The sequence below is a fragment of the Helianthus annuus genome, chromosome 8, assembly GCF_002127325.2.
Source record: "Helianthus annuus cultivar XRQ/B chromosome 8, HanXRQr2.0-SUNRISE, whole genome shotgun sequence".
Lineage (NCBI taxonomy): Eukaryota > Viridiplantae > Streptophyta > Magnoliopsida > Asterales > Asteraceae > Helianthus > Helianthus annuus.
Window position 1 is genome coordinate 115,990,905 of NC_035440.2, and position 14,677 is coordinate 116,005,581.

The following is a 14,677-nucleotide window of genomic DNA, read 5'->3' on the forward strand; positions in this document are numbered from 1 at the left end:
AGGAGATCGGCAGCCGAAAGAGAGGGAGGATTAGGGTTCCTGGTCTCGTGATACCATGAAACAATAAGATCCTTGATCCTCTCCCTTGAATGGGTTTCCATTATATAGAAAATACAATCCTGTAATTTTAGGGATGATTACAATGATAAATGGGAAACAATATTATACAGAATTACTACCATAAATACATTATCTATTAGTAACTGATATATTAACAGATGATTTATGTTTATAGTTGTCTATTATCTATAATAGATAACAAAGTTTGGTACAATATGTATACACGTATCTATACTTTCTATTAAAATGTGTTATTTATATTTTTCTAAAAACCATCCGTGTTTGCACACAGCTCTTACCACTAATAATATAAAAGCTCTAACACGTTTAACTATAAACCTTAAAGTACACTATCTAATAAAATAATCACCAATAATTTATTATTTATCCAAACTAACTCATTATTGATCATGGCTATTACTTTAAACGTATTCAAGAATACTAATTAACACATATAATTTTGTAATTCCCTCGTTACGAACATTTGTATCGTTAATAATTAAAAAAAATTACCCAAGCACACCGTTGACTTATTCTCCCACAAACACACACCAATAACTCGGAGCCTTCTTCCCTTCCCGAACAAAAAGACGAAACAAGATAGATACAGAAGCCTGTCTAAATGGACTGGTTTCAACAACTCTTTTACCTTCCAAAAGCCATCCCTATTTCTTCCTTTATATAAACTCTAATTCCAAACGCCATCTTCATACATAGATCCTCTCAAAAACTTCATCCAGATCTCACACAACCCAAACTTCATCTAAACCAATTATTATTAATATAATTACTTCTTCATAACTTTGCTAGCTGTTTACAGTTGTTGGATATTTGTTTCTTCTTCATAATTATCATAACTTTGTATATTATTATTGTTGGGTTCGATACTTCTGGTTTTTCTATCTTCAAAACTTTTATAAATCCACAAAATGAGAAAAACAAGTACGGATGACGTCAGCCACCCAGACACAGAACTGTACGGAGCCGACAGGAAATCATTCAGCGGACCGTTAAACAAACGAACAACCCGAAAAAGCGCGCGGTTTAACCTCCCAGAAGACGGCGGAAGCAACAGCAGCGGAAGTCTACGCTCCAGAAACAACGATGATTACGTGGAAATTACGTTAGATGTCGGCGACGATTCTGTTGCCGTACATTCTGTAAAGACTGCTGGCGGCGCTGACGTGGAGGATCCTGAATTGTCGTTGTTGGCTAAAGGGTTGGAGAAGAGGACGTCTTTAACGACATCGGTGGTGCGAAATGCTTCGTCGAGGATTCGGCAGGTGTCCGAGGAGCTGAGGAAGTTAACATCGTTTTCGCGGCGGCCACAGGTCGGGAATTATGACCGGTCGAAGTCCGCCGCGACTCACGCGCTTAAAGGGTTGAAGTTTATTAGTAAAACTGATGGCGCGGCTGCGTGGGCCGCGTTAGAGAAGAGGTTTGATGACCTGACCGCTGGCACCACCGGTTTGCTTCCCCGATCACTGTTCGGAGAATGTATAGGTAAGTTTATGGTTTGGTCGATATTGATTTGCTTTTTTATTTGGTTTAGTTTTTTAACGAGTGGGTACCGGTTAAAGCTTCGCCCATGGATATCAGTTCGGTTTGTTACAGTATGTCACTCGCTAGCAAAGTACTTAAGGGAAAATCCAAAAAATAGAGTTGTGATATTCACACATGTTTGTATCAATAAAACCATAAAAATGAATACCAATAACGGTTTGATGATAATATTGGAACCAGTACCGATATTGTTCGGTCGGAACGTCACGGTACCGGTATGGTAGTGGCTTATGACGCTAGAAAAATACTTTATTTGGAATACAACTTCGTTGTGAACAAAACTTATACCATAATATTGTTCTTATTGTTTTTGTAAAATTCTTGCAGGGATGAACAAGGATTCGAACGACTTTGCGGGAGAATTGTTTGATGCACTTAGCCGGAGGCGGAATTACACCGGTGACATGATTAACAAGGCTCAGTTGAAGGAGTTTTGGGACCAAATTGCTGATCAAAGTTTTGATTCAAGGCTTCAAACTTTCTTTGACATGTAAGATTTGATTATGTTTATTTATGACGATTTGACTGATTCATTAAGTGTTTCATTGAATTTGAATTGTTGGTATGAGAACACTTTGACTGATTCAAGAATATTAATTCAGGGTTGATAAGGACGCTGATGGTCGGATTAGTGAAGAAGAAGTTCGAGAGGTATGCTATAATTAGTATCTAACTCGTTTGCTTGTGTTTATCTGGTCGGCCCTCGGTCCAACTGGTTAAACCGAGAACCATAGGTGCAAGTGGTTCGGGTGCAAGTGGTTCGGCTGCAAGCTATTGGACCGCGAGCCAACCAGACCAGTTGAACCGGTGGATTGAGTTTGTGAGTTAGTTTGGTTCTAATTAATTATAAAGTAGTTGCATGTAGCATTAAATGAAAGTGTTTTTAGATCATTATGTTAATGATGAGTTTCAAGTCATATCTAACACGCTAATTATTTATGTTGTTCAGATTATAAGCTTGAGTGCTTCGGCTAACAAGTTATCGAACATTCAAAAACAAGCAGATGAATACGCGGCATTGATCATGGAAGAATTGGACCCGGACAATCTCGGTTACATCATGGTATACTATCTTACATATTTTGTTTCAACAACATTTGACACAGTTCTTTACTGTCACGTTCAATACATATCTACAAGTGCGTTTCTATCGACAGTAGTTTCTAATATACAAATTTTCTTCTAATTTCCAGATCGAAAACTTGGAGGCATTGTTATTGCAATCCCCGACACAAACTGTGAGAGGCGAAAGCAAGAACTTGAGCGTGATGTTGAGCCAAAAGCTTAGAAACGCCGATGACAGAAACATAATACAACGAGGGTACGATAGATTCAAGTACTTTCTAGACGATAACTGGCAAAGAGTTTGGGTGCTTGCACTTTGGATCGGGGCGATGGGGGGTTTGTTTACTTGGAAATATATTCAGTACAAGAATCGGGCCGCATTTGATGTAATGGGCCATTGTGTTTGTGTGGCTAAAGGTGGAGCCGAGATTCTCAAGTTAAACATGGCTCTAATCTTATTACCCGTGTGTCGAAACACCATCACATGGCTTAGAAACAAGACCAAGCTCGGTGTCGTGGTTCCTTTTGATGATAATCTCAATTTCCACAAAGTGAGTATCGCGGTCCTTAACGTTTGGTTTTCTGTACCCCGTTAACGTTCAAACATTTTGCACTAAACTTTTTTGTGCATATTAGGTGATTGCGGTTGGGATCGTGGTTGGGGTCACGCTCCATGGAATTGCACATTTAACGTGTGATTTCCCGCGACTGTTAAGAGCTACCGAAGAGGAATACGAGCCCATGGTTCAATATTTTGGAGAACAACCCGATAGCTATTGGCATTTTGTGAAGGAGCCCGTAGGGTATACCGGGATCATAATGGTGGTTTTGATGGCAATAGCCTTTACTTTAGCGACCCCGTGGCTAAGACGTGGTAGACTCAACCTACCAAAGCCGCTAAACAAGCTTACGGGCTTTAACGCCTTTTGGTACTCCCACCACCTGTTTATTATTGTTTACGCGATGCTTATAGTTCACGGGATCAAAATTTACCTCACGAAAGAATGGTACAAGAAGACGGTGAGTACAAGCTTTAAAAGATATGTTGTGTGAATCTTTTGGCGGTTATCGGGCTAACATTGTGTTTTCATTTGTAATGACAGACTTGGATGTACATCGCAATTCCAATTTTGCTTTACGCAGGCGAGAGATTACTCAGGGCGTTAAGATCTACTGTCAAGCCCGTCCAGATGTTGAAGGTAATAAAAACATGCGTGTACCGTACGGGTCAAAACGGGTAATGTTTTGGTACGGGTCAAGTTGGGTTAACCAAAAGTATTCTAAATTTATAAGTAAAATGATTTTGGAAATTTTATCGACTCGTTTGACTCTTAAGAGAAAACATAATCTAAATCGACACGTTTGTTATTAGTGTATTGGTGTTACGTTTTACTGATATGATTTGCGTATTGAAGGTGGCTGTTTACCCCGGAAACGTGTTGGCGCTTCACATGTCAAAGCCTCAAGGATTCAAATACAAAAGCGGGCAATACATGTTCGTGAACTGCAAGGCGGTTTCTCCGTTTGAATGGTGGGTCTTGTGCATATTAACTGTTAAAAACACTAGTGTTTGTATCAAAAATGTTGTATAAACTAACTTAACTATGGTCCAGGCATCCGTTTTCAATAACTTCTGCACCCGGAGATGACTACCTAAGTGTGCACATCAGAACACTCGGCGACTGGACCCGACAACTAAAAACCGTCTTCTCTCAGGTACAGTTTCTTAGTTTGAAACTTTTAAGATGTTTTCATTCGTGACCGTTAAGGATCAAAACCGGCCCAGAGAGTAATAGAATCAACCATGTTGGGAAAATGGACAGTTTGGGAAAATTGGGTTACGGGTCAAAATGGGTAACTTTTTTACGGGTCAAAAATATTGTTAAAAATGTTGTATAATTTGGTAATAAAATAATTTTAGGGATAAAATGATTTTGTTAGTTGTATGTTTTTAAAAAAAATACTATGGGTGACTTTCTCTCTGTTAACCTGTTTCCTTTTTAGCTAGTTTATTTGATTTACGTGTTTGGCTTGTTAGCGATAAAATAACTCGTTTTTACCTGTTTTCTTTTTGGCTAACCTTATGTTTGTCGTGTTCAGGTATGTCAACCACCCGCTAATGGCAAAAGCGGACTCCTAAGAGCCGATTACCAAGGAGACAACCCGTAAGCTACCTCTTTTTCGTTTAACAACTTCTCGTTCTTAAAATGAAAAAATAAACCTGACCCGCTTTCTAATCTTCTTTTATCGAATATATCCACAGTTTCCCAAAGGTTCTAATCGACGGGCCATATGGTGCACCAGCACAAGACTACAAGAAATACGACGTCGTGTTGCTAGTGGGCTTAGGCATTGGTGCCACCCCAATGATCAGCATCGTTAAGGACATCGTGAATAACATGAAAGCGAAACAGGAGGCAGACGAGGCCTTGGAAAGCGGTGGCAACAGCGCGATGCCGCCAGCATCACCGCTGGCGAAAAAGAACACCTCAAACAACTTCAACACAACTCGGGCTTACTTCTATTGGGTAACTAGAGAACAAGGGTCGTTTGACTGGTTCAAAGGGGTCATGAATGAGGTTGCGGAAACAGATCATAACGGTGTGATCGAGATGCATAATTACTGCACAAGTGTTTATGAAGAAGGTGATGCTCGGTCAGCTTTGATCACCATGCTTCAGTCGCTAAATCATGCCAAAAATGGTGTTGATGTTGTTTCGGGTACTCGGGTCAAGTCGCATTTTGCAAAGCCCAACTGGAGAAGTGTTTATAAGCGTATCGCTCTTACTCACACCGGTCAACGTATTGGTGAGTTTTCTTTTATTATTGTTATTTCATATATCGACCCGTTTACTTGTAAACAGGCCGTGCTATGACTTTTATCCCAAACGTGTCAAAAAAAATGAACTTTCTATACTAATCTTCATAAAATTATGTTTATTTTAAATAGTTATTTTTCTGATATTAGAATTTTTATTAAAATTACAGGGGTATTCTATTGTGGAGCACCTGCACCAGTCAAAGAGTTGAAACAACTTGCTTCAGACTTTTCGCACAAGACTAGCACCAAATTTGACTTTCACAAGGAGAACTTTTGACCTCAAAAAGAAAAGTCAAATGAACTTTTATAGAAATTTTGTATATCATCCAATACTAAGGCATTTTAATTTTTTTATTGTATATTTTTATTTAGATAAAAGATTCTTTGTACGTTTATAAATCTGTATAATAAATATGTTAATCATTATCAATTATTTTTTTCTAATAATATGTGACGTTCTAGAGTTGGTGAGGTCGTTTTCAAGATCGAAAATGATTGAACTTTAAATTGCTATTGTATGGGTATAATTCCTTTTTTGGTAGATGAATACATTGATTTTCTAATATATATTTATTTGTGTAAATGCAAAATTCAATGCTTGTTATACTTGATTTATATCTACATATTTTATGCCGATATTGCTTACTTTATCCTTGTAGTAAGTATCGTATACAATCTATAGGGTACATACACTTTCATACAAAGCCATATAAAGGCATATATCAACAATTCTTGCACCCCCGTATGATCATGTTAAAATAACAATTCAACATTAATCTGTCATATCTTTTGTATATTATTTTATTTCTTACTTGATATGTTTATATTTTTCATGGGCCTGTGAGGTGAGTGCTGTTGGGCTAATGATGAAGTGCTGGATGGGCTTATTAAAGAAGATGTGTGGGCTTATAGATGTTGTTGGAGCATGTGGGCCTATGTCTTGAAGCCAGTGTTATATACACAAAAGATAAGCACTCTCTTCAATCTCTCTCTCAGTTCTATTATTGCTCTTCATTCTCTCTCTACGAACGCTCTATACTTAGGGTTTCTTGTTTGTGAGTTGCGGGATTTGGGGATCATTCTGATCATCTTTTAGAGCAGATTATCACGTTGATGATCTGCGTAGGTTGAGAGTTTCTGTTTCTTGTAGAATTTGGTGATTCTTAGTCGGTAATCTGTGCTGACTGATTCTTGTATTTGATCGGTAAAATATATGCCAACTAGTGCTATAATATAGTGATTTTTGTTCTTGATATTGTGTTTGTGACATGGTAGTGCTCTTGGGGTTATCTTCTTCCGTTGTGGTTTTCTAGGGTTTGATCTGCCAGATCTGGTTAGATCTAAGTTGATTGTTGGCGATCTTAGGAGTCTTGGTGGTTCTGTGCTTCTGCCGATTCCATATTGTGTGCTTCTCGCTTTCTTGGAGTTTGTGCTCGGCAAGAAGACTGAAACCCTAATTTCTAGGGTTTCTTGTATTTCAAAAAGGGTTCTTGTTGGTCTCTATTGAAGGGCAAACCAATAGAACTTGATTATTTGTCTTCTTATCTGGTGCTTGTCTAAATGAAGGTTACAAGTCTGATTTGCTGGAGTTATACGCTTCTGTGACATTGTTCTATCTCTCTCTATATATTTACTTCATTATTTTTTGCATTCATAAAAGTCTTTGTGTCTAGGCATATTGTTGTCGGGTTTAGACATATCGGTTTGATTGTTGGGACACAGAGAGGGTTCACTCTGTTGCATTTGTTTTGTTTTTTTTTTTCAGGTCTGTGTGGTTCTGTTTGTTTGTGGCTTCCTGGATATTGTCTACAGAGGTACCTTTTGAGTGATGAACTCTGATCGAACCTTTGTCCTGGTTTCTTCGGTTGTCTTGTGGTTGTCATGTTTTCTTGTTCTTACTTGCTTCTTGATTGATTCTTGTTGGCTTATATGGCTGGTGATACTTTTATTACTACTAGTGTTACTATTGCTCCTACTAGTGCTACTCTAGTTAGGAAGATTGATGTTGGTGATCATTTGTTTCTTCATCCTAGTAATTCTGCGAATCTGGCTATATTTAACATTAAACTTAAGGGCACTGAAAATTATAGGGTTTGGGCAAATGCTATGAACCTTGCTTTACAAGTTAAGAATAAAATAGGGTTTGTTGATGGATCCTGTCTTAGGTCTACTTCTGATGATGTGTTAGGTAGACAATGGGATAGATGCAACTCTATTGTTCTTACTTGGATTCTTAATTTTATGTCTGAAGAATTGTATCTTTTCCATGTATATTCCAAACTTGCTCCTAAGGTGTGGAAGGATTTAAAAGAAACTTGTGATAAGGTTGATGGGTCAGTTGCGTTTAACTTGTACCAGAAGATAAATTCTTTTAGTCAAAATGGGATGCCTGTTTCTGAGTATTATCATAAGTTAAATTGTATGTGGAAACAGTCGGATCACTTACTTGCTTTGCATGCTTGTACTTGTGATGCATCTAAACAGTTTAATGATTTTAATCATCTTATTAAACTGATGTAGTTCTTAATGGGTCTTGATCGTACATACCAGTCTGTAAGAACTACTCTTTTAACCACGGAAACACTTCCTTCTATGAAGGATGCTTTTTCAATAATTTCTAGGGAAGAATCACATCTTCATACTAAAAGTTTTTTTGAAAAAACACCTTAGTGTTGTTGGTTTTGCTGTTAAAACCAATCAGTTTGTTAATTCAAAGAAAAAAGGTGTTAGAACTCCTAATCCTAATCTCAAATGTTCTCATTGCAATAAGACTGGTCATACTATTGAGAAATGTTTTGAACTTGTTGGCTATCCTTCTTGGATGAAGTCAAAACATGGTGGGAACAAGGGTAACAGGGTTGGTAATAATGTTGTTATTGATAATACTGATACTACTTCTGCTGTGAGTTCTTTGACAAATGATCATATAGCTCAGTTGCTTAGTCTCTTGAATGATAAGTCCAAAGGTGATCCTCAGGATAGTGGTTTTGCTGGTAGGTGTGCTAATTCTATGTGTTCGAATAGTTTTGTTAGTACGTCTTTTAAACCTACTTATGATGTAAAACCTATTTACTGTTTTTCTAATTTTGTTTATAATAGAAAAAATATTGGGTGGATAATTGATTATGGGGCTAATCAACATATGGTAATGACTGATGATAGTCTTATAAATCAAATGGGTGTCACTGATTATAATATTAAGGTTAAGCATCCTAATGGCATTAGTGCCTTAGTTACTACAATTGGTGATGTTAAACTAAGTGATAAAGTCATTTTGTATGATGTGTCTGTAGTGCCTGATTATTGTGTTAATTTGGTTTCTGTTCATAAGCTTGCTAAAGACTGTAAACTTACTGTTTCTTTTGATGAACATAATTGTTACGTTCAGGATTCTTAAACAAAGAAAGTCCAGGTGACCGGTAATCAGTTTGATGGTCTCCATTTCTGTGGTAGTTCTTCTGTTTCTAACAAGGTGTGTAAAGCTAGTTGTGATGTTAGTCTTTGGCATGCTAGGTTAGGTCACCTGCTGAACCTGTCTTACATGTTTTAAAAGATAAGTTAAATATTAAGGCTGATAATTTGTTAGAACCTTGTGAAACTTGTCATAAAGCTAAACAGCATAGAGAAACCTTTTCCTTTAAGCAATCATAAAACAAAAATGTTGGGAGAGTTAATTCATCTTGATGTTTGGGGTCCTTATAGAGTTCAAAGTAGAGATGGTTTCAAATACTTCCTTATTGTTGTTGATGATTTTACTAGAGTTGTGTGGGTTTATCTCATAAAGCCAAAAGATGAGGTGTTTTTTTATCATATTAAAGGTTTCTATAATATGCTTAAAACTCAGTTTAGAAAATCTATTAAAACTTTCAGAAGTGATAATGGTAGAGAGTTCATAAATAAATAAATGGTTGATTTTTGTTATACAAATGGTATTGTTCATCAAACTTCATGTGTTCATACCCCACAGCAAAATGGAATTGTAGAAATGAAACATAGGCATCTGTTGAAGGTTGCTTGGATTTACTATTCCAAGGGGGTTTTCCTCTAAAGTTTTGGTCTGAATATGTTCTAACTGCTACTTACTTGATTAACAGGACTCCTTCATCTGTCTTAAATGGGAAATCTCCTTATGATCTTGTGTTTGGTTTTGCACCTGTTTTGAGTCAACTTAGGGTTATAGGTTATCTTTGTTTCAGTACTGTGTTAAATAATACTATTAGTCATGCTGAAATGTGTTTTGGTTGGATACTCTAATAAGAAAAAGGGTATAAGCTTTGGTGTCTGGATCATAGGATGATGTTTTATTCTAGGGATGTTAGGTTTATGAAATTGTGTTTCCCTTTAAGGATAAGAAAATATTATCTTATTCAGATTCTCCAATTGAAGTTAATACCCTGAATTTCTTTGATGTGTTTGATCAAAATGCCACCCAAAACCCTAAGTTTGACTCTACTCCCAATGATGAGAATACGTCTAATACCCCATCTACACATAAGACTTAGTAGTCCAGTTCTGAAATAGATAGTGACTTAGGCATGGCTAAAGATCAGCGGCCAAGCACTTCTGTTCCAGAATTAGATAGGGCTGAGCATGTCATTGGAAATGAGGGAAATATAAATTTTGAGGGAGATAATTTAGAGCAAACTAGCACTGTTCCTAGGAGATCTTCTAGAAATGTTAAATTCCCTTCTAAACTTGATGATTTTGTTGTTGAAGGGAAGGTCAAATATGGTCTTGAAAATGTTGAATTATGCTAATCTTTCTCCTGATAACTTATATTTTACTTCTGTGCTTAATAAGAGTTCTGAACCTGGGAGTTTTCATGAGGCTATAACTGATAATAACTGGATTGTTGCCATGAATAATGAAGTAGAAGCCTTGTATAGAAATGATACTTGGGAAATTGTTGATTTGCCTCCAAATAGAAAGGTAATAGGTTGTAGGTGGATTTATAAAATAAAATACAAGTCAATAGTAGAAATTGATAGATACAAGGCTAGGCTTGTAACTAAAGGGTATAGTCAGAAAGAAGGGGTTGACTTTTTTGATACTATTTCTCCTGTTGTAAAAATGGGCACTATTAGGTGTGTTATTTCTTTTGTTGTTCAAGCACTATTAGGTGTGTTATTTCTTTTGTTGTTCAAAATAATTCGGATATTTGCCAACTTGATGTTAACAATGTTTTTTTTATATTTTGATCTAAATGAGAAAGTTTACATGCAACTTCCTGAAGGGTATGTGTCTCAGTCCAGTTCTAAGGTTTGTAGGCTTAAAAAGTCTTTATATGGCCTTAAACAAGCCACTAGAATGTGGAATGAGAAACTTGTCACTGTTTTGAATGAGTTCAATTTTAAACAAAGTATGATGCAGTTTTGCGTGCGATCAAATGGCTCAAGAAACTATTGATAATCAAAGACGATAAATCGAACCAAAAGGTTCCAAGAACAAAGTTCTTTTATAAAATTCGAATAAAAGCTGACTAAAGCAATAACCCTAAACATCCTATTTATAAGATATGAATCATAATTCAAAAGGAAACAAAATAAGATAAAATATTAAATTCAAATAAAGAGATAACTAAAGAGATCGGGCCTATCCGCATCATTCTCCCCGTCTTAAAAAAACTCGTCCTCGAGTTTTGTCTTCAAACAAAGCCACCTGGGTCGAAAGGGACATCAACCCGATTCCGATTTGTTATCATAACGACCAGCCTTAACAACTCAACTTCACCAGTTGTGTCGCCCGACTCTAGGCCTGTACCACCTGGGTCAAAAGGAGCACTTAACCGTTTCTTTTTCACTAGCGATTCAGAAACGGATCCACCCATTTGTGGCCCATCAACTATACCACTTAAATTCTTTGACCCAAAGCCATTATCATGTTGACTTTTCTTATTCAGCCCATTCACATGCAATGCATCTCTATTTTTTTGTTTTTTCATGTGTTCACCATTAGCCACTTTGGATAAACCATGCATGCCCCATCCAGGTGCAACCTTCATGTCAATGCAATCACCAACAATGGGGCCCACTATAGACTTTTGATTGTCCCCCGTAATTGAATAAAACTTCATCTTTTCAGTCGGTTTATCTTCAACCTCACTAATATGAATAAATTGAATTTTCAAACTAATAAATGGAGATACCATATCCCTACTTTCCTTGTTTACCGTAGAAATTTTCAATTCATCCATGATTTGCGGCTTAACAAATCTTGTATCTTCCGTGGTCGATACAACACCACCGTTAGCCACCCAATCACAATCCTTAACCATCTCTACTACACCAGAAGCTACCACATCACCACCGTTATCTACCATCGTATCACCTTCAACATTATGAATTTTGAAACCCCATTCATCACCCGGTAAGTCACCACCGGTAACCCAAGAATACCAATCTTCGTCCACGTATTTATCACACACGGGAGGAGAATCATAGATAGTGTCGCCATTTGTAGGATACTCCTTGTCCTCGGATAACTTGTCCCCGACGAATTATTCCAGTTCCGTTTCCTCCCATGTCGACAGTGCCTCAAGATCGTGGATCCGTTGCTTGATTCGTTGGATCTCGTGTTGTAATTCGAGGTCTCGAACTCGTTGACGGAGTCTTCTGATCTTAATATCCCATGGGTCAGCACCAACCCTTCCACTGCCTCAGTCGACGATTCTGTGGGTAGGATGTCGGTCTTCTCCACGAGCACGTGATTCGGGACCATCTCTGTCGTTGCCTCGGTCGGCGATTCTACGGACACGAGAATAATCGCTATCACGTTGAGCCATTTGAAAACCAAAGCTCTGATACCACCTGATGCAGTTTCGCGTGCGATCAAATGGCTTAAGAAACTATTGATAATCAAAGACGATAAATCGAACCAAAAGGTTCCAAGAAACTACTGATAATCAAAGACGATAAATCGAACCAAAAGGTTCCGAGAACAAAGTTCTTTTATAATAAAAACTGACTAAAACAATAACCCTAAACTTCCTATTTATAAGATATGGATCATAACTCAAAAGAAAACAAAATAAGATAAAATATTAAATTCAAATAAAGAGATAACTAAAGAGATCGGGCCTATCCGCATCAAAGTAAATGTGATCATTCCATGTTTGTCAAAACTAATAAATCTGGTTTTGTGATTTTACTTGTTTACATGGATGATATCATTATTACTGGTGATTGTTTAGATGAAATTGCCAATGTTAAGAATTTCTTAAAAACTAAGTTTTTAATAAAGGATTTGGGTCAGTTGAAGTATTTTCTGGGAATTGAGGTTTTTAGAAATAATAAGGGTCTGTGTTTGTCCCAAAGAAAATATTGTGTAGATTTGTTGTCTGAATATGGTTTGACTGGGTGTAAACCTGTTGACAGTCTCATTAAGGCCAATCATGTGCTGACTCATTTGGGTGAAACAGATAACCTTCCTTTAAGTGATATTACAGTTTATCAAAAACTTGTAGGGAAGTTAATCTTTTTATCACACACTCGTCCAGATATTGCGTATGTTGTACATTATCTGAGTCAATATATGCATAAACCTTTGAGTGCACATTTTAAATTGCATTAAGAGTTATAAGGTATCTCAAAGGTTCTCCTGGTAAAGGAGTGTTATTTGAAAAAAAGTGAAAATTTTCAGTTAAAAGGTTTTGCTGATTCTAATTGGGGAAAGTGTTTAGAGTCAAGAAAATCTATTACTGGTTATTGTATTTTTTTAGGAACTTGTTTAATTTCATGGAAAAGCAAAAAGCAGTCCACAATATCTCGGTCATCTGTTGAGGCAGAATATCGGTCAATATGTGCTGCTATATGTGAACCCATTTGGTTGTCAAATATTTTAAAGGAGTTGAATCTACCAATTCAACTTCCTATGGATCTTTACTGTGACAATACAACAGCCATATCTATAGCTGCTAATACTGTCTTCCATAACAAGACTAAACATTTTGAAATTGATCTGCTTTTTCTAAGAAAAAATGTTTCTAAAGGTGTTACTAAAATTGGAGGAGTTTCTTCGTCTGAGCAAGCTGCTGATGTCTTTACCAAAGGTTTGTTGGTAAACTCTCATGAAAAAGTATGTAGTGTGCTTAAACTTCATGATGAGTTCAAATATTGAATTATGGGGGAGGGGATGTTAAAATAACAATTCAATATTACTCTTTTTTATATCTTTTGTATGTTATTTTATTTCTTACTTGATATGTTTATATTTTTCATGGGCATGTGAGGTGAGTGTTGTTGGGCTGATGATGAAGTATTGGATGGGCTTATTAAAGAAGATGTGTGGGCTTGTAGATGCTGCTGGAGCGTGTGGGCTTGTGTCTTGAAGCCGGTGTTATATATACAAGAGATAAGGGCAGAGATAAGCAATCTCTTCATCTCTCTCTCAGTTCTATTATTGCTCTTCATTCTCTCTCTCTCTCTCTCTACAAACGCTCTGTACTTAGGGTTTCTTGTTTGTGAGTTGTGTGATTTGGTGATCATTCTGATCATCTTTTAGAGCAGATCATCAACGTGATGATCTGCATAGGTTGAGAGTTTCTATTTCTTGTAGAATGTGGTGATTCTTGGTCGGTAATCTTTGCCGACTGATTCTTGTATTTGATCGGTAAAATCTGTGTCGACTAGTGCTTTAATAAAGTGTTTTTTTTTTTCTTGATACTGTGTTTGTGACAGATCATATAATATCAAATCAATATAGTGGATTAATTAGTAATATAAGGGGTATTTTTATAACTTCTCCCCTACCACAAGTCTAAAATTGTCATATAATCTATTTTAAGGCTTTATACCAAGTCACAATTAAAACGTTTTGTAAATAATATACTACTTAAGATAAAGTAAAATATGTAAGGTGATAACGGAAAGTTGTGTAGAAAATAATAAAAACTATGAAAATGATCAAGAATAGCGAAAGGCTCGACTTTTTTGCCAAGTATAGGAATGCAAATACTAAGCCTCTCTTTAACATCTTTAGTTATTTAAAAAAAATACTAACGATTTTGATTTGTTGATTAGGTGTCTTTAGTCTTACGGTCTATAACAGACTAACCTCCTTCACTGTTACAGATTGTAATAGCCTCAATCGGTATCCCAATTCGAGGATCGCGCCTGTCTACCCTATGATAATAGGTTACTTGCCCAAACCTCCGACTATGGAACTTGTGAA

General features: G+C 36.7%; 1 protein-coding gene across 1 annotated transcript; it reads left to right on the forward strand.

Moving 5' to 3' along the window:
• The first annotated feature begins 551 nt into the window (after positions 1-551).
• Positions 552-5,972, forward strand: LOC110886745 (respiratory burst oxidase homolog protein C). The gene is made up of 12 exons (XM_022134581.2): positions 552-1,563; positions 1,951-2,113; positions 2,226-2,274; positions 2,573-2,686; positions 2,817-3,239; positions 3,325-3,708; positions 3,792-3,887; positions 4,104-4,219; positions 4,302-4,404; positions 4,789-4,853; positions 4,952-5,496; positions 5,677-5,972. Exons 1-12 carry the CDS (start codon positions 990-992, stop codon positions 5,784-5,786), a joined length of 2,742 nt encoding a protein of 913 aa, XP_021990273.1. The 5' UTR covers positions 552-989; the 3' UTR covers positions 5,787-5,972.
• The last annotated feature ends 8,705 nt before the right edge of the window (positions 5,973-14,677 follow it).

Bases quoted from the DNA above. Each gene is read 5' to 3' on its own strand.
- LOC110886745 (XM_022134581.2), top strand. From the start codon at position 990: ATGAGAAAAACAAGTACGGATGACGTCAGCCACCCAGACACAGAACTG. The intron at 3,709-3,791 runs GTGAGTACAAGC...TTGTAATGACAG, and splicing joins AAGAATGGTACAAGAAGACG to ACTTGGATGTACATCGCAAT. The intron at 5,497-5,676 runs GTGAGTTTTCTT...TTAAAATTACAG, and splicing joins TCACACCGGTCAACGTATTG to GGGTATTCTATTGTGGAGCA.